At 57.1% G+C, this 17,135-nt stretch overlaps 1 protein-coding gene across 1 annotated transcript in view; it reads left to right on the top strand.

Moving 5' to 3' along the window:
• Positions 1–10,937, top strand: part of LOC119517194 (kinesin-like protein KIF19) — a 45,436-nt gene extending 34,499 nt beyond the window's left edge. The window contains exons 16-20 of the mRNA XM_037813763.1: positions 979–1,087; positions 2,859–3,104; positions 4,413–4,566; positions 9,092–9,199; positions 10,219–10,937. Coding sequence (XP_037669691.1) covers positions 979–1,087; positions 2,859–3,104; positions 4,413–4,566; positions 9,092–9,199; positions 10,219–10,319 — 718 coding nt within the window. The 3' untranslated portion in view covers positions 10,320–10,937. The remainder of the gene's footprint in view (positions 1–978; positions 1,088–2,858; positions 3,105–4,412; positions 4,567–9,091; positions 9,200–10,218) is intronic.
• The last annotated feature ends 6,198 nt before the right edge of the window (positions 10,938–17,135 follow it).

Genomic DNA, 17,135 nt, shown 5'->3' with positions numbered 1-17,135 from the left:
TGAGAGTTGATGACGCAGTGGAGCCTGGGTTTGGTGTGTGAACTTTGTTCATAAGTGGTTGCTGATGGCCTGACTGTACCGAAGGCTGCGAGAAGATGCTGTGTTCTTTCTACCTGAGTGTTGTGGAGCCATGGAGCGTTACAGCTGGAAGGGCTGTCGGAGGCCCCTTCTCCTTTGGTGGCCGAAGTCTTGCACACAAGGCCCTAGGCGACCAGTGTGGCTTCCTCCCGGTCTCTTCTTGCTGTGCCGTGAATGTGCTGAGCGGTGCCTGCCCCAGGGCCTTTGCCTGTGTCGTTTAGCCTCCTTTACTGGAATGCCCTTCCCCATGCTTGGAGTGGCTCTTTCCCTCTCCATGGCTCTCCCTCTCCAGGGCTCTCCGTCTCCATGGCTCTTTCCCTCTCCAGAGCTCTCCCATTCTCCATGGCTCTCTCCTCTTCTCAGTGGTTCTCTCCCTCTCCATGTCTCTCCCTCTCCATGTCTCTCCCCTTCTCCGGGGCTCTCCCCATCTCCCTGGCTCTCCTCACTCTTTAGCTCTCAGCTTCACTGTTCTCTCCCGGTGAGTGACACCTTTTCCAACTACCCAGTTCTCCTTCCTGTCCATCTCTGTCCTGTTTTCTTTATAGCACGCAGTACAAGGTGCAGCTGTGTCCACATGTCCGTTTGCTTCTCTGATGGCTGTCTCTCCCCTAGAATGTAGCAGGGCAGGGCGGGGGCCACGTCTGCTCTGAGCCAGTGCAAACCCGGCTCCGGGGTCCGTGACCAGCACGTGTCAGGACCTCACGCAGCTTTTCCACGTGAACGTGGGAATGAGTGGACGAGCCCAGATCGGCCCCAAACCACAGAAGCTGTCAGAGGTCACTTGCAGCCCTGTGTCCGGGTGCAGTGGCCAGCGGCTCGGGCCCGGCTCTGCCCTGGCTGCGACTCGGGGCTTAGGGCCCGTGAGCCACGTCTGCTGATGGTTCTGCGTGTCATTCGCAGTGACGGCTATGGATCCTTGAAGGCCACTCCATCTAAAACACCGGGGAAGCAGGACTCTCTCCTGCCCCCGTCATCCTTCCGCATCCTGCTGACCCCCCCGATGCACGAGGTTGGTGAACGCTACATCTTTGCTCCCCAGGTCTGCCGAAACCAAGCGCCACAGCCGGGCGGCTTAAGGCAACCGAAGTCTGTCCTCCCTCGTTCTGGAGGCTACGGGTCTGCACCACGGTGTCGGCAGGGCCTGTGCCCCGAGCCGTTTCTAGCTTCGGTGGTAGCTGCTGGCCCTGGCACTCCTTGGCTTCCATCTCTGCCTCTGTCGTCCCTCTGTCTGTCTGTCCCTGTGTCTCTCCTCTCCTTATAGGGACACATGCCCCACTCCAGAGTGACCCCATCTTAACTGATTCCATCCGCGATGACCCTGTTTCCATTTAAGGTCACCCTCCCAGGTCCTGGGCCCCGACGTGTCTTTGGGGGACAGTCCACAGCCCCAGGACTCCGTGCTCTGGGTGGGCCTCCCCTCCCCCACAGCCCCGCCAGGGTCCCCCTCAGAGCTGCTCGGGCCAGCGGCGGGCAGGAGAGAAGCTTCTGGAGTGAGGGCTCTGCTTGGGGAGCCATAGCCACGCAAGCAGACGCTCCCCGAGCCCAGCACTCGCTAAGCATTTTAGACTCTCTCCTCGCCCTGATCTGTGGCTGAAGAAAGCGAGACTTGGAGAAGCCAAGTGGCTGGACCCGCGTCTCACTGCTGCTCGCCCCGGGCTACTTTGCTGAGCCTGATTTGCTCCTCTGTAATTTGGGGGTGATCATAGGGAGTTCCGAGGATTGAGTGAGCTAACGGATTAATTAAAAAGCCCTTCAGAGACTCCCGTGGGCTCTTCTAAGGGAGGAGCTGCCTGAGGCTCCGTATAGTCTGACTGCAGGGAGACAGGCTCAGGAGCCAGCCAGACCTGGGGTCACATCCCCTCCCGTCCTTGGAGAGCTGTGTGACCTTGGGCAAGTGGCTTTGTGTCTCTGAGCTTCATTTTTTTTACCTGTGAAGCAACGAATCTGGGGACTCCTGGGGCCCAGTCTTAGAGCAGTGGTAGATTCAAGGGAACACAGTCTAAGAACCAAAAGGAAAAAGTGACAATCCTTTCTCTGAGGAGGACATCGGAGGGGACCCCGTCACAGTCACCTGAGAGACCTCATGACACCTTCCCGTTTCCCCGTCGCTCACACCCTTGAACCTCCAAACTGTCCGCGCCCACTGAGCCTGAACCCTCTCTGTCTTGCTTCCAGTCTTTTCCATCCCTTTAAGGCTTGCTCCTAGTGAGCGAGAATTCTTCCCTTTGGGGGGACTTGCAGGCCCTGGGAGACCAAGTGGCAAATATAAGGCTTTCTGTGGCAGGTGGGGGTTTGGGGGGATGGGGGAAAGGAGAAAGTGTGAGTCCTCACCAGTTGATGCCTTGTCCGTTCACAGGAACGGTTATCTAGCAGCCGTCAGCCCCAGTCGCGACAGATACGTGTGTAAAGACGCAGTGGGTGCCTTTAGGGTTAGGGTGGGTTCACCTACACCCGCCCCACAATCCACTGTGCCCAAGCAGAAGCACTGGCAGTCAGCACCCCTGGGAGAGGACGCAACCGAGGCCTCCCAGGATGTGGATTTTGAGTTCCCCGGACCCCTCGGCCCCTGGGGAGGCTCTGAGGCTGGAGGCAGTCCCCACGAGACTGACCGCTGTCACCCAGAGCAGGGGCTGGTGCAGCCACTCACGCTTCCTGGCTCCCTCTCCGCCCCCCTCAGTTTCCTTTGAGTCTTTGCCCCAGGGCCGGCCTTGGGGTCCCCCCTCCAAGGACAGAAGCGGCAGCTGGGCGGCCCCTGACCCTTCTGTGTGCTGACCCCGCAGAAACGCAGCTCTGCGAGCACGAAGAGCCTGGTGTCCAAGCTGTGCTCGCCGGGCAGCCTGCACCCTGGCACCCCCAGGCCGGCCCTGAGCCCCCAGGCCCTAAAGGAGATGGCACTGAGCACCCGCAGCATCGCGCTCCTCGCCGCCTCCCGGCGCTCCCGGCACCCACCGGGTGAGGGGGCCCCCGACGCTGAGAGGACAGCCCAGAGGACGCGGGTGCCCTCCCTGCCCGGGGCCACGCAACCGGTGAGCTGGGGGTGGCCTGGGTGCCACGGCCGGTCCCGGGGCTGCTGGGGGCAGCAGGGGGGTGGGTGTCGGGGATTTGCACAAGTTTAGGGCGGACACAGTAGGGCCTAGACTCAAAGAGACAGAAGAAGGTGGCAGGGACCCACGCAGCCACCCCCCACCCTCACCCCAGGCCATGGGCCCTTTCCCCACCTTGAGCCATATAGTTATAATCACAGTGGGGGTAGCTTTGTGATGTTTTTGTTCCTTAGCATTATTTCACATATTATGTCCATGTGCTTCCGTAGTATTTGTATTTCAACTTAAAACCAAAGGCAGCTTGTTCTAGAACACCGCAGTTACACGATAACGCACGTGAGAGGTGAGCTGTTAAATGCCACACGTGACGTCCGTGTTCCCCTTCTCCTGGCGTCTGGCACCGGGCCTGGCACACTCCGGCCCTCCTCGGTCGAGACCTGTACCAGGCACGTGTCCGTGCCGTCGCCACTTGGTGGCTGTCTTGCCCCTTTAAGTGGCATCACGCTGTTTTTAGTGTTTAGATACTTCACACTGTGATCTCTGAGCACGCTCCCTCTGTGACCAGCACTTTCCCTCTGAATCCGTCCCTGGGTAGTGGATGATTGTGGCCCATGGGAAAGCCTGGGTGAAATCGGACCAAGCAGAATCAGACGGCACAAAGCAGAGCGTGCAACTGAGCACGATGATGTGAAATCATGTTTCAGGGGACGGGGCAGGCGATCCGCTCGGTTGCTGTGGAGATGGTTTCTTTTTCACTGTGCATTTAGTTAAATAAACTGGAGTGAGGGTGAGCGGGTGAGCTAGTCTCCTGGCGAGCTGCTGGGGCTCAGGGCTCTGCTAGCCCTCCATCCTGCCTCTGCTGCCCAGCGCCCTCACCCCTCTGGGCACGCGGGGCTGCTTACCAGGTCAAGAGCGGGATCAGGTTGTGATGTGTTTGCAGCTAAGGGTAGGACAGTAGCAGGAGTCAGAGGGTTTAGATGAGGGAGCACGGAGGGAGGATGAGGAGAGAAAGGGAAAGGGACAGACAGCCTGGGTGGGTTCATTCATTCATCCATCCATCCAACCATCCACCCACCCACCTGTCCATCCATCCATCCACCCATCCATCCATTCACTGGGCTTGAAGGAGACACTTAGCAGTGGGTCTGTCTGTTGTGCCCGCCGAGTGACCCCACATGCTTACAGTGCCCTGGTACACCGTAGGCGTTTAGTCAGTGCATGATCTTGGCATTTCCTTCCTGCACCGTGGGCTCCTCACAACCTGCCCTGCCGTCTGGTTTTCCCCTGCAGGTGACGGAGAAACTTCAGTCCCCCTCAGTGGAGCATTTGGCCGAGAGCCAGCTGCCCCCGACTCTCCTCCTTCAGCCTTCAAAGTCAGGAAAGAGCTTTTTCCCCGCCGTCCCCGCAGCCTCCAAGATAAAACCCAGCCTCGGTCTCCATGCAGGTACGGGGTCAAAAAAAGAGAAAAGAACAAAGAAGTAGTGTGAAAACTATTTTTCTGCACCTTGAGACTGTTTCTCTCTCTGAACGTAAATCAAGTGATGACGGCTTGGGCTGTTACTTGCCGGCGCCTGGGTGTGCGTGAGCTTCTGTTTGCTTAGGGCAGTGACTGAGCCAAGGCCACTGCTTCATGAAAACGAGTGTTTCAGGGGTGCTCAGTTTTGCTTCAGCGTGACATCCTGACATCCCAACAGCGTTTAAAGTAATGACCCCAGTGGAGCAGACACAGCCTGCTGCTTTCGTGTGGTCTGTGGCTCTCACCCCACGGTTTGTTTCAGGATAGATTTGCATCCTGGCTGCAAAAATAATGCATGCTCCTTGGGAAAACTCTGGAGCATAGATAAATTCTACGTAAGGGGAAAAACCCCACTCGTGGACGCCCCCACCCAGAGACGGCCACCTTATGGTGACGTCCTCAGCGTGGGCGGTGACCTGGACAACCGCGTCTCTTCCTGGACATTAAGGTGGTTTCAGGTTCATCACGATTGTGAGAGCCGAATGGGCTGCGTCAGGGCTGCTCGAAGGGTGTCTGGAAGCCGTGACCGCCCCGCAGCGAGAAAAGCACAGAAACCAAAACCGAGAGTTTCGAGACACACAGGGCAAGTCGATAGGCCACACCCTGCAACCAACAGCCTGTATTTTGTGTACTTTTTTAAATTTTATTTTTCTAGTAATGCGTTTTTATCATATTTACAAAATTGTCTGTCCAGTACAGATTGGAAAAAGCAAATGAGCAAGCTGGCTCTTTGTCCCAAATGGCCAGGAGCTCTGGCCATGTCACGGATTGCAGAATAATAGCTACACTTGCCGAGCACATGCTGTAGTCCATGCGCCGTGCTAGGCACATTATGGGTTTCCATTCAGTTGTCCTCACAATAGCTCTGCAAGGTATGGAACAGCTGTGACCCCCGCATTTACAGATAACTAAGCTGCAGCACAGAGAGGTTAGGGAACTGGCCGAGGGTCACACAGCGGGGAGGGTTGGAGTTGGCACGTGAGCCAGATGCTCTAGCTTCGCTCTCTTGCTCTTAACCACGGCTCGTACTGCCTCCTGGTTCTTATTTTACTAGAGGAAGTTCTCAGTGGGCCAAGGGCAAGCACGTTTGTTTTATTAGGAGAGTTGCAAGTCGACAGAACAATCCTGCATAAAAGAGTTCCCATTTACCGCTCAGTTATTACCACTTGCCTCAGTGTGGGGCCCCACATTTTTGGGGTTCTTGCTGTACCCCTCAAGCACAGTGGGAGCAGTGGACCCTCCCATGCTCTGCCTGCCGGGAGGCGTGCACCTCAGCAGGGACTAAGGGCATACACACAGTGTTCAAGGCTTTTTGGAAATCTTTGCTCTTGATGACAAAATTCAGATATACCCATGTTTTCCCAGCTCTGCTGCGGCAATCGCCGGGAACAAAGGGGGCCTGTAATTGGCACTTAAGATGCTCCTTATCCTTAAGGGCTTTCTGCTTTCAAAAATTATTATTATTATTACTTTTTCTGATTACGTACTCACCAAAAAAATGGAAAATCACGGAGAATGCCGAGTGGTTAGGAGAGGGAGCTTGGAAGTGTGGGGGGCTGGGCTGCCCGCGACAGCTCTCCTGCTCATTGCTGGACCCAGCTCTGCACCAGAAAGAGGTGGCCAGGCTGAGCTCTCACCTGCGGGGAGGACTGGGCCCCTCTGTGGCTGCACCCCCTTTTTGAACAATATTTAGAGACTCCTGTGTGTGCAGAGCTTCTCAGCGCTACAACTGTGGGATCTGTGGTCTAAAAGGCAAGGGATATTAGAGCCAGGTGGGCCTTCAAGGTCCACAGGGTTCGGGTGGGTAAACTGAGTCCTGGAGTGTGGACGCAACGTACCCAGGGTCCCTTCGCGAGCTGGTGGCATGGCAGGATGGGGTTCCCCGCCCACCTCCAGCTCAGGGTTCCTCCGCGGTGCCAGGCTGCTGCCTCTGCTCGGAGAGAGAACGTGTCAGTACGTGGCAGGTGAGCAGCGGAGGCCTCCGGGGAGCTGGGCAGACCAGTATCCCCTTTCTCTGGCCTGGGGCCAGGCAGGGCTGTGCTGAAAACACACCTTCCCGGGGAGCCAGGGGTCAGGAGCCTACAATGTTTGCGGCGGCCAGGCCCTGGGTGGTCCAGCTGATCGCTCCTGGGCAGCTCAGGCTGACGTCACTGCCACTCCCCGTTCTTCCACGGGGCGCTGGGATGTGCAGTGCCAGGGCGGGCGCCGGGGTGGGGAGGGGTGCCGCACTGCTTGTCCACACATCCCTGTCTAGAGGTGGTGCCCATTTTACAGAACAGGTGGACGTGGAGCAGACAGGTGAAAGGCACCTGCCCAGGGTCACACACCTGTATGCAGGTGGCCCAAGTGAGCCTGACTCCCAGAGGGCCTCCTTACACCTGCATCTCCTTCCCATCCTGGGCCACGTGGGAAGCAGGTTTCCCTGAATACTCTCTACCCAGCTCACACAGAGACAAGGAACACGTTCTAGAAACCTTCCAAAAAGGGGTGAACTAGCACGAATGAGGAACTCTGGGACATCAAAAGCTTAGACTTTCCATCCCTAAGGCAGAGGCTGCAGACTGGCAGCTCACAGGCCCAACCCAGCCCCTCCGAGGCGTCTCATTGGCCAGCACACTTTGTTTTAAAATGATGTGAAAAATCAGATGGCACATAAAACGCCAAAGTCCAGCTTCTCTTATAAGAAGGAGGTCAGGTGAGAGGCAGCTGTGTCCCTCACCGCCTTCCGATCCGGACTCAGCTGTCAGCTGTTCCAGGGGTTTCCCTGACGGAGCCGCTTCAGGTGGCTGGTACAGCGCTGACCCCTCAAGGGACCCCATGTTGGACAAGGTCTGTGTTCACTATCCCCCCTATGGTGTGCAGACACCCTGCGTGCACTGATGTTTGTTCGTCTTGCTCACCGCTGGTGCCCAGCACTTAGATCCGTGCCTGACACACAGTCGAGGCTCAGTTCATAGCTGCCGGGTGGTGAGTGAATGCTGGCCCGTCACTGAGGCCGCGGCTCCGTGGCCACTGTCGGGGAGCCTCTCCCACTCCCTCCACTCGCCGAGGCTGCCTGACCGGAACTTGTCTGCGTCGGACTTTGCTGGCCCTGGCCAGAGGGCTCCGCAGTTCTCCAAGTCCAGCCCTCTCATGTTTTCAAAAACAGGTGAAATTCACATAACATACACTTGGCCATTTTAAAGTGAACGATTTAACAGCCTTCGGTGCATCCACAGGGTCGTGCAGCTGTCTCCTCTCCCTGGTTCCAGGGCATCTCCCCAACCCCAGAAGGAAACGCCGCCCCATCCGCGCCCACTGCCCGGTCCCTCCCCAGCCCCCGCCATCACCCATCTGTATCTGTCCCCGCGGATTTGCCTCTTCTGGGCATTTCATGTCAGTGGACGCAGATGACAGCGGCCCTCTGCGTCCAGCTCGGCTCTCAGCACCGTGCTTTCGCGTGTCGTCCACCCCGTAGCACGTCTCAGAACTCCCCTCTTTCCCACGGCAGAGTGACATTCCGTGGTGTGGGTGGCCCGCGTTCTGTTTGTCCATCATGCGTGGATGGAAGTTGGGGTTGTTTCCCCTCCCTGGCGAGTGTGAGCAGTGCTGCTGTGCACATTCGTGTGCGTGTTTGGTGTGAACCCACGTTTTCCAACTCTCCTGGGAGCGGAATTGCTGAGTCGCCTGGTAACTCTGTGTGTAACTCGGTGGGGTTAGGTTAGGCTGTTTTCTACCATTTTAAATTCCCACCAGCCATGTCTGAGGGTTCAATTTCTCCACATCCTCACCAGCCCTTATTATTCTCTGTGACCCTAATCCTTTAAAAGAGGAGGAAACCGAGGCTCTGAGAGGACGTGCCCGGCCCAGGGTCAGGTAAAGGGGCCTGAGCCAGCCTTCCCGAGTCCATTCACCGATTTGTTCAGCAGAAGTGTGCTGGGCACCTGCCAAGTGTGGACCCTGCAGAGCTGCTGCCTCTTAAGGCACCAACGTGGTTGGGAGGGACAGACAGACCACTGACCGATGAACAGAAAATAGGTCAGATGGCCAAAAGGTGGGGGGGAGAGAACAGAGCAAGTGACAGGTGGAGGGTAGAGACGGGGTCGGTGGGGCCTCCCTGCGGGGTGACTGCTGGGCCCCCCCTTATTCCTTTCCTGGCTGATGGAGACGGCTGAGTTCAGCTGCGTTCTGTCAAGGCAGGTTCTTTACGTGGTTGTGTAACGGCCTTAAAGAGTAAGGGGGGGGAGGAGAATGAAGGAAAAGAGGAGCATGGTTCTGGGAGGGGAAAAGGAACGTTCCAGAAAGGACAGAGCGCAGGGTCACAGGGAGCACAAATGAGGGGACTCCAGAGCGCGGCACGAGAAGGTTCTCGGTGTCTGTTACTCGCGGTTTGGTTGTGCACCCAGGATTACCTGGGGGTGGGGGACCCACAGAGGAATAAGGAGCTTCTCTTGTCTCTCATCTCCCTGCCTAGATGACAACCGGCTCCACGTGCCCGAGGTTGGCGTCACCTTCCCCAGAGCCATGTGGCCGGGCAGCGCAGGCCCGGGCAGGGGGCCCCTCCTGCCCCGCGACATCCGAGGTCAGTGCTTGTTGCCCCCACCCCCCACGGGCTCCGGGGACCCCCACCCGGCTTCCGGGGCTCCCGGCCGACCGCCGCGGGGAGAAGCGGGCAGAGTGAGCGCAGTGTCCTGGGCCTCGGGCTGCCCCTCTCGCCGAGGCCCCTCGTCTGTGTAGTCATCCCCATTTCACAGGAATCTGGTGCTCAGGGACAGCAGTGACTTGGCTGGGGCCACTCAGCCAGTGGGAGGCCACGAGGCAGGACTCGCGTTCAGGCTCATCCTCTGACGAGGAGAGAGCTGGGCTGGGCGGTTGCTCAGGCTGTTTCGGTCCCGGCAGGAGCCCATGGCCCCTCAGATGTTTTATCCAAGGCCGCCGAACGCATGGGCAGGTCACAGGGCCCTGGGCCGGGCCAGGGGAGGCTGAGGATCAGCAGAAAAGCCAAGATGGAGCAGGAAAGAACCAGAAACTTCCATAAAGTGGGGCAGGCCAGGCAGGTCCATCACAGATGATGGGAATGGAGTTGTAGGGCCCAGTCAGGTGTGGAGCAAGGAGGATGTGATGATGGATGCCAAGTGACCTAACGTACCTGGGATTTAGCAGACACCCAGCCAACATCCGTGTCCTTGAACCAGCTCACAACCAAGCCATCCAAGAGGGATGGGTATAAATCAACAACAGGCTTCACGACCACCAGGGAAAGACAATTGCACGTGGGAAGTTCTTTCTTATGTCTAACCTCAGTTCCTGTTGCTGTACTTGAACCCACTCATGTTATTGTTTTAGAAAGCATTAAGAGCTACTCATTATAATGCCCTTCCTCTTAAGAGTTCTTAGCAAAAGAGTCTCAAAGGTGTCTGCTGGCTATGACTTTGGGGCCTGAAGCCCCCAAACCAGAGCTAACTCAGTAACGGTCAACTGCGTAGTGCGGGGTTAGCCAGCTTGTCTTTAAATGTGAGGGGCCAGGTGACCCCTTCTGGGACTCCAGTGCCCGCCTGAGCTTGCGTTGACCACAGACTAAAGTCTCCCCATCCCCCGCAGGGTCGACAGACAGTGGAGGCCGACGGCACAGCCCACTGCCCCCCAGCACACCCTGCAAGCAACAGGGAGGCAGTGCCAAGAGGCCGCGGAGGCCAAGATAAAGACGGCAGTAAGCTGGAGGACGGCCGAAGGGCTGGTCCTGGGCATGGGGGTCTTGGCCCTGAAGCTGGATTTGAGCCATGGGGTCCCTGCCCGGGACTCTCCAGAGAGAGGCCCTGCCCAAGCCCAGTAACAGCGGCTTAAATGCAAGAGAGGGCCGAATTTCCTCTCATGTCATGAAAAGTCTGGAGGTGACGTTATGTAAGTCACCTCATGAAGTTATCGGAGACCAGGCGCCCCTGGATTTCAGCCTCGCTTTCCTGAGGCTGAGGCCTTTGTCCTCAAGGTCACAAAGTAGTTGCGAGAGTTACAACCATCACATCTGCATCCCAGGCAGGGAGGAGGAAGCCCCACCTAACAACCCTGAGCCTCTCCAGAGGGGCCCCCTATCCTGACCTCTGTCCCCCCAGACTGGTTTTCTCTCTTGTTTGCCTTCATGTAAACGGACTCACACAGTGTACTCTTTTTTAACATCTTGTCTGCACAAGTCTCCGCAGGATGGTGTAGTTGATTATCAGTTGTTGTTCTCATCGCTATGTAGCATGGCATTGATGAAAATACTGCAATTTGTTTATCCAGTGTCTTGTTGATGGACATTTGGGTTGTTTCCAATTTGAAATGAATAAGAATAAAGCTGCTGAGAACATCCTTGTATAAAAATGCTTTCTCTGGGGCTCCATATATTGGGTTATGGTGCCAGGGGTGGAATCGCTAATTGCAGGGACATGGAGTTAATATTTCTTTGGCTTTCAGTTATTAAATATTGCTAAAATCACCACTGGTGCTGGGCGGAGGCAGCTGCTGGCCCCTGAGAAGGGAACATAATTCAGGGCCTTCCCAGGTTAGGCCCTGAGGCTTCTGCTTCTCAGCAGACAGTGCCCCGTTTGATCTCTTGGCAGGCAAATGTTCATTTCACCGAGACCTGCAGTGCCTGTGGGCGGAAAAGAATCCCACGAAAACCTAATAACCCAGGCTGCCGAGGACCTCTTTGAAATCTCCCTGGAACTTTCCCCTGGACATTTTTCCCAGGACCTCTTGACCCCTGAGAACTCCCTACCCCTGTTCCTACTCTCTGTCCCTGGGCCATGGCAGGGAGAGGGGAGGCTGCTCCAGATCTGATCATTCTCTGGGTCCACTGAGACCACGAGCTCTTTCACGTTTCCAACCTGGACTCTGGAGTTCCATTTGGGAAAGGAGCTTGACCCTAGGAGAGGCAGTGTGGTATAGTAGTCAGGGCCAGGAGTCTTAGAATCAAACTGCCTGGGCCACTTACCAGGGTCCCTGCGCCTCCGTCTGTAAGACGCGGACAGTGACAGCTGGGAGCAGGAAATGTACATATGGAGGCCTCAGCTCGGTGCTTGGCACACAGCGAGCACATGGTGATGGGATTTCCATTTGGGGTCTCGGTTTTCCTCCTTGTAAACAAAGTAGCCAGTCCCTTCCAGCTCTGGTTAGCAGTTTTAAACCTATGAAATGTGATAAACAAACAAACAAACAAGTGTGGCTGAAGGTACAGATGTGAACAACTCGTCAGCAAGATCCTTCCCTCCCACCCTGAGCACTTGGCCCCTCTCCAATTTGGGTGTCCAGCCTGGGGAGCCCCTTTTGCTTTAAGGAAATTACTAAAAAGAGTCAGAGCTATGAGAGCAAATATTTAGCTTTTAAGTTCAGAAACCACAGGTCAGATGTAGGATTGGAAGATGTGAGGAGCAGAGAGTGTTTTTTCCCCACCCCACCTTCATGGATGAAGCTGCTGGAGGTGGCAGGCATGGGGTGCAGGGAGGAGGTGGGGGGGCATGGGAGATGTGAGGGGCCAGTTTTGACTGTCAACCCAAGGTCTGGGGGATACATGTCAAAATTACTGGTTGCCCCCTCCATCTGCTCTCTTTCTTCCATGATAATAGAACCAGCTCCCACTCCATCAGTCCTCGGGGGTGGCCTCTGCCCTCATGGCTCCCAGAGGGTGGCTAGAGTTCCAGCCATCACATTCAGATTCCCGGAATTGGGATTCAGGAAGTGAAGAAGAAAAGGGGCACAAGGCACGTGCGAATGATCCTCTATGAAGGATTCCTGGAAGCAGCCACAAGATACTTCTACTTACACCCCAGTGGGCAGGACTTGGTTGCAAGGCCGGACCCAGCTGCAGAGAGGCTGGGAAACAGAGCCTCTGTTTTGGGAACCATGTGGCCAAGGTTAGCCCCTGGTCCCACGAACATGAAAGGAAAGAAAGCTATATAAAGGGAGAAGCAAAACCCACCTGCCCCATCTCCTGCCACCTCAGAGGCAACTACTCTTTGACAACTGGGCGTGCTCTCCCCGATTTCCCCCCAAAATAATAGCAGTGAGTGAGCGTCTCCGTGTAGGTTCCCACGGAGCCTGAAACGAGACTGGGATGCGGGTGGTTCATTTGGGAGGAGTCCCAGTGAGGCCAGGAAGGAGGAAAGCCCAAGTCGGGGTGTGCTGCTGAGCTCTCTGCAGTGGGCAGTGGGGGACCCCAGGGAGCTTGCCACCAGCAGCTTGCAGCAAGCCGCGGGAACCGAGCCCCAGGGCGCCGTGTGGGCCTGGGCCCTGCAGGGCCGATCTTGGAGGCTGTGGGGAGGAGGGTGCCATCTCGGGGGGCCATGCTGGTCCCCTTGGGGAGACAGGGCGAGCAGACACTTGCGTGTCCTGGGGGAGCGCAGCGGCCGCCCTGGGGAGGGCTGTGGTCAGCAGCATGGGGCGGGAGAGGAGGGAACTCACCTTCGTGAAGCCCGGCTGCTTTGCCCACCTGCTCTAGACCCCGTCAGGTAGACCCCAGCTTACAGGTGAGGGCACAGAGACCCCGAGAGAGGAAGCCCCCAGCCCAGTTCATCCCGTGTGGGGGTCCTGGTGCGGGATTCGAACCCGGGTTGTCTGGCTGCTGCCTTGGGGGTGGGGTCCAGGGGCTCTGCGGGACCCAGGGGAAAATCCCATCCATTCAACGGCCCACAGGGAGCCCCAGGGAGGAGGGCGAGGGCTGGCAGTGGGCGGGGAGCGGCCACCAGGCAGAAGGCCCCACGTGAGCGAAGAATGTGGATCCGTGGGGGCAGCTCACCTGAAGCCCGGATCAGGAGGGAGCGTGTGTGCGCGTGCACCTGTCTTTGCAGGGACACACATGCATGCAGACGTGCACGCTCACACGTACACACTCACACCACACCCCACTCTCCCACACATGCACACGCACTACCCACACTTGCACACACTCACACACACCTGCACCCCACTGGTTCTTGCTCCCGCTGAAGCTCCTGCTTCTACCCCAACTCCCTGTCTTCCCGACGCTCAGCCCCCCAGCCCCTGCCCCCCAGAGCTTGCTTTTCCTCTCTCCTGGGTCCGGGGTCTCCTCTGAGCCTGTCTTAGTCTCGCGCTCACCCACCTGTGACAGCGGACATCTCACAAAGCTGGCATGGCAGGAAGCAGCAATTTGATCTCTTACAGCTCTGGGGGTGGAGGGCCGCATGTGTAGGGAGAACCTTCCGGCTCCCGGTGGATCCCAGGTTCTTGGGGCTTCAGTCTCTGCCTCGGTTGTCTGTCTGTCCATCTGTGTCCAGTTCTCCCCTTCTAATCAGGACCCCAGTCACCTGTGGTCAGGCCCCCTATTTCAGCTTGGCCTCATCTTGACTCATTACATCTTCAAAGGCCCCTTTTCCAAATAGGGTCCCACTCTTGGCACTGGGGCAGAGACGGGGTGACATGGTTCAGCCTCTGACAACTGTCTTGCTCTGCCAGTGCCCCCACCTCTGGCCCCTCGGCTCCCGGGACCCCATGTTGCCTCATCATCCCGCACCCTCCCTGCTCAGCACAGGGCCTGGCCCACGGGCTGGGTCATAGGGAGCCACACCACATTCACAAGCAGGGAGAGTGTGTGTGTCTCACCGTCGTACGGGGCTGGGGGTCACTGCACGTGGGTCGAAATGAAACTGATGAATAAGGGAGGAGAATTTTAGAGCAAAGGGAGGGAGACATTAGGGAAACCTGGTGAGAACTCGTATATAGAAGGGCACAGGCTGCTCGGGGAGCAAAGTGGAGCCCCAGGGCCTTGCAGGGGAGGGCGCCACGATGGTTTGCAGGAATCACCAAGCTGAGCTCCTCAGGAAGCAGATCTGCCTGATTCAAACCCTTCAGTGGCTTCCTCTCACTGCAGCCCCTCACCTGCGCCCCCAGCCTCTTCTTTGCAGCCCCTTGCAGCTCCATCTCCCCCATGCACCACTGCCCTCTCTCTGTCGGGCTGCATTTTATCATTTTGGTTGTTCCAAGGCTTCAGGGCAAGAGGAGAGAGCCTTGAGGGGGCAGAGTCAGGAAGTTGAACTGGAGAGTGACGGAGCAGGGATGGGCAGAGGCTGAGGCCTAGGGGAGCCGGCGGGGAGCACGGGCTTTCCCGGAGAGGGCAGGCATGAAGGAAGGGGGGGGGGGGCACCGAGGCAGGGAGTGAGCTCCCCAGAGGGGGGGGGTGTGTGTGCAAGCACCTGTGCTGAGTGACTTACCTGTGGTTCCCGCATCAGGCAGCAGGGGTTACTGACAGCGAATTGAACTCCTCTTGCCCCTGGCTCGGTCCGCCTGGCTGCATGGCCCGGCCGGGTGGAAGTCGGCTAGTTGCATCCCCAGCCTGAGCCTTGAGCCTCGGCAGCTTCCTGTTGTCAGCCCCCCGGCAGCACATGCAACTGTGCGGCTGGTTTCACCACCAGCCTTGGGGAGTTGCTCAAGCCAGCGCCCTGTCCGCCTGGCCTCGGCACCTCCAGCGCCCACGCAGGGGCTGGCCCCGGGTCCCTCCCTTTGGGGGTGCCCGTGGCCTCCAGAACGGAACGCAGCCTCCTGAGCACCTGCCTCTGCTGACCATCCCCACGATCAGGGCAGAGGGCAGGAAGAGGTGGGGTGGGCCTGGCGGGCCTGGTGCGGGGTGGACACAAGGACTTGGCTTGTGGTCTCCCCGGGGGACCCTCCTGTTCCGGTCACTGCAGTGGCCGTGCTGACACCCCTGCTACCCCGGCCCTCCAGCGCCGCCCCCTCCCCGCTGAGTCCAAGGCCCCGGACACCCAACCATCTCCCTGATAGCTCTGCTGTCCTGCATGTGTTTCAGACGCACAAGGTTTGTCCTCTAACGTCGCTTCTCCTTCAGGACTTTCTGTCCCAGGTGGTGGCACCACCATCCATTCAGCTGCCCGTCGAGAAGTTGGGGCACCACCCTTTGCTCCCTGCTCCCCCCAACTTCAGCCCATCCACTGACACTCCCAAATGCCTCTCGTATCTGTCCCCTTCCCTGCATCTCCCCAGGACACCCCGTCCCCCTCAGCACTCACAGGAGGAGGCCAGGGCCATTATTTCAAGCATTAGATGAACTAAGGAAACTGAAGCTCAGAGAGGCTGGGTGATGTGCCTGAGGCTGCACAGCTGCGGGGTGGTGCCCCAGGTGGGATGGTGCGACCAAGAGGGTGGGATTCAGGGGATGATTATGATGACCGAGTCATTATACGGATACCTCTTTTTCACTTTGGGGTATATTAGAGCAGACAGAGGGAAATACCTGGAATCTCTGAACTGTAATCCAGCTGCCTTGATCTCAGATGATGACTGTAGAGCCTTTATCCTGGGCCTTGTGACTGTAAAAATCTGTGACTGACCCTCACTTGTATTCATTTTATCTGGTTTTTCAACTTTAGGGTCACCGAAGACAGCCCCTAATGTTTGTTAATGAAGGGCCTTGAGTCAGCCCAGGACTAACCCATCCGCAATTCGAGATAGAATTGCAAGACAGAGCTGGATCTGACCAAATTGGGCCCACCTGACATGCACAGTAGCTTAAACTTTAACCTATAAGTGACCTATACTTCATTATAATACTAAAAATCATGCCCATCATGTTAAGGCTGCCATTTTCTTACATATGTTCCGTGACTGAGAGTGTAATCAATCTGCACGTGCTCAATAACTAGATCACCTCTGGTTCTATCATCTGGAGCCATTGTGCTCATTATCCTAACACCTGCCCGTCTTCTGATACTATAAAACCATCAGAATTACTGCAGTTTGAGACAGATTTTTGGGCTCATAGGCCGCCTTGCTCTCCTGTTTCACACCTAGTGATAAACTCTTTCTCTCTGTGAAACCCCGATGTCATGGATGGCTGTTACGCACATTGGGCAGAGAACCCACCGCTTCCTATCTGTGTCCATGGGCTCCGGCTCCCGGGCTGGGTCCCCCACGTGCCCTGCCGGATGCTGGAGGTGGAAACACTGTGGTGACGCTACGACAGGGCGAGAGTGGGCATTCACGGCTAGTCAGGAGGTCCCGCTGTCCACTCCCTTGGATTTCCAGGTCACCTGCAAACGGGGCCAATTCTCATGCCTCTTATTTCTTCTCTTTTCCTACGATGCTCCTCATGGAAGGAGGTGCTGACCCAGCCCTGCGGTCATCAGACTTGCCCAGCTGCCTCTCTAGGTGGCAGCTGACATTTCCTGGCTGATTTCTTGCCTCAGCCACAGTAACTTCTATCTTTCTTCCGTTGTAACCTGATGTGGTCAGCCTTGGGGGGTGGCTTGCAGCCAGCAAAGCTGCTATCAGGAGGGGCAGCCAGCTGGGGTCCACCAGACAAAGGACCTGCGGCCTGGAATCAGAGATGAAAGTCACCGCTTGTGGAGCACTGCCAGGAGGAGCCGACTTGCTGGCAGCCACCCAGCAGCAGCACCCTTCTGTGTGGTGGTCACCTGGCTCTCAGGAAAAGAACTCTGACTTCGGAGCCCAGGATTTGGATTCTGGTTCTGACTATCACCTGCCGAGCTGTGTGTCTTTTGCAGGTTGGT

Source organism: Choloepus didactylus, chromosome 21 (assembly GCF_015220235.1).
Source record: "Choloepus didactylus isolate mChoDid1 chromosome 21, mChoDid1.pri, whole genome shotgun sequence".
In the NCBI taxonomy this organism is placed as follows: Eukaryota; Metazoa; Chordata; class Mammalia; order Pilosa; family Megalonychidae; genus Choloepus; species Choloepus didactylus.
The sequence above is the reverse complement of the archived record's forward strand: the minus strand, read 5'-3'. Positions and strand labels throughout refer to the sequence as shown.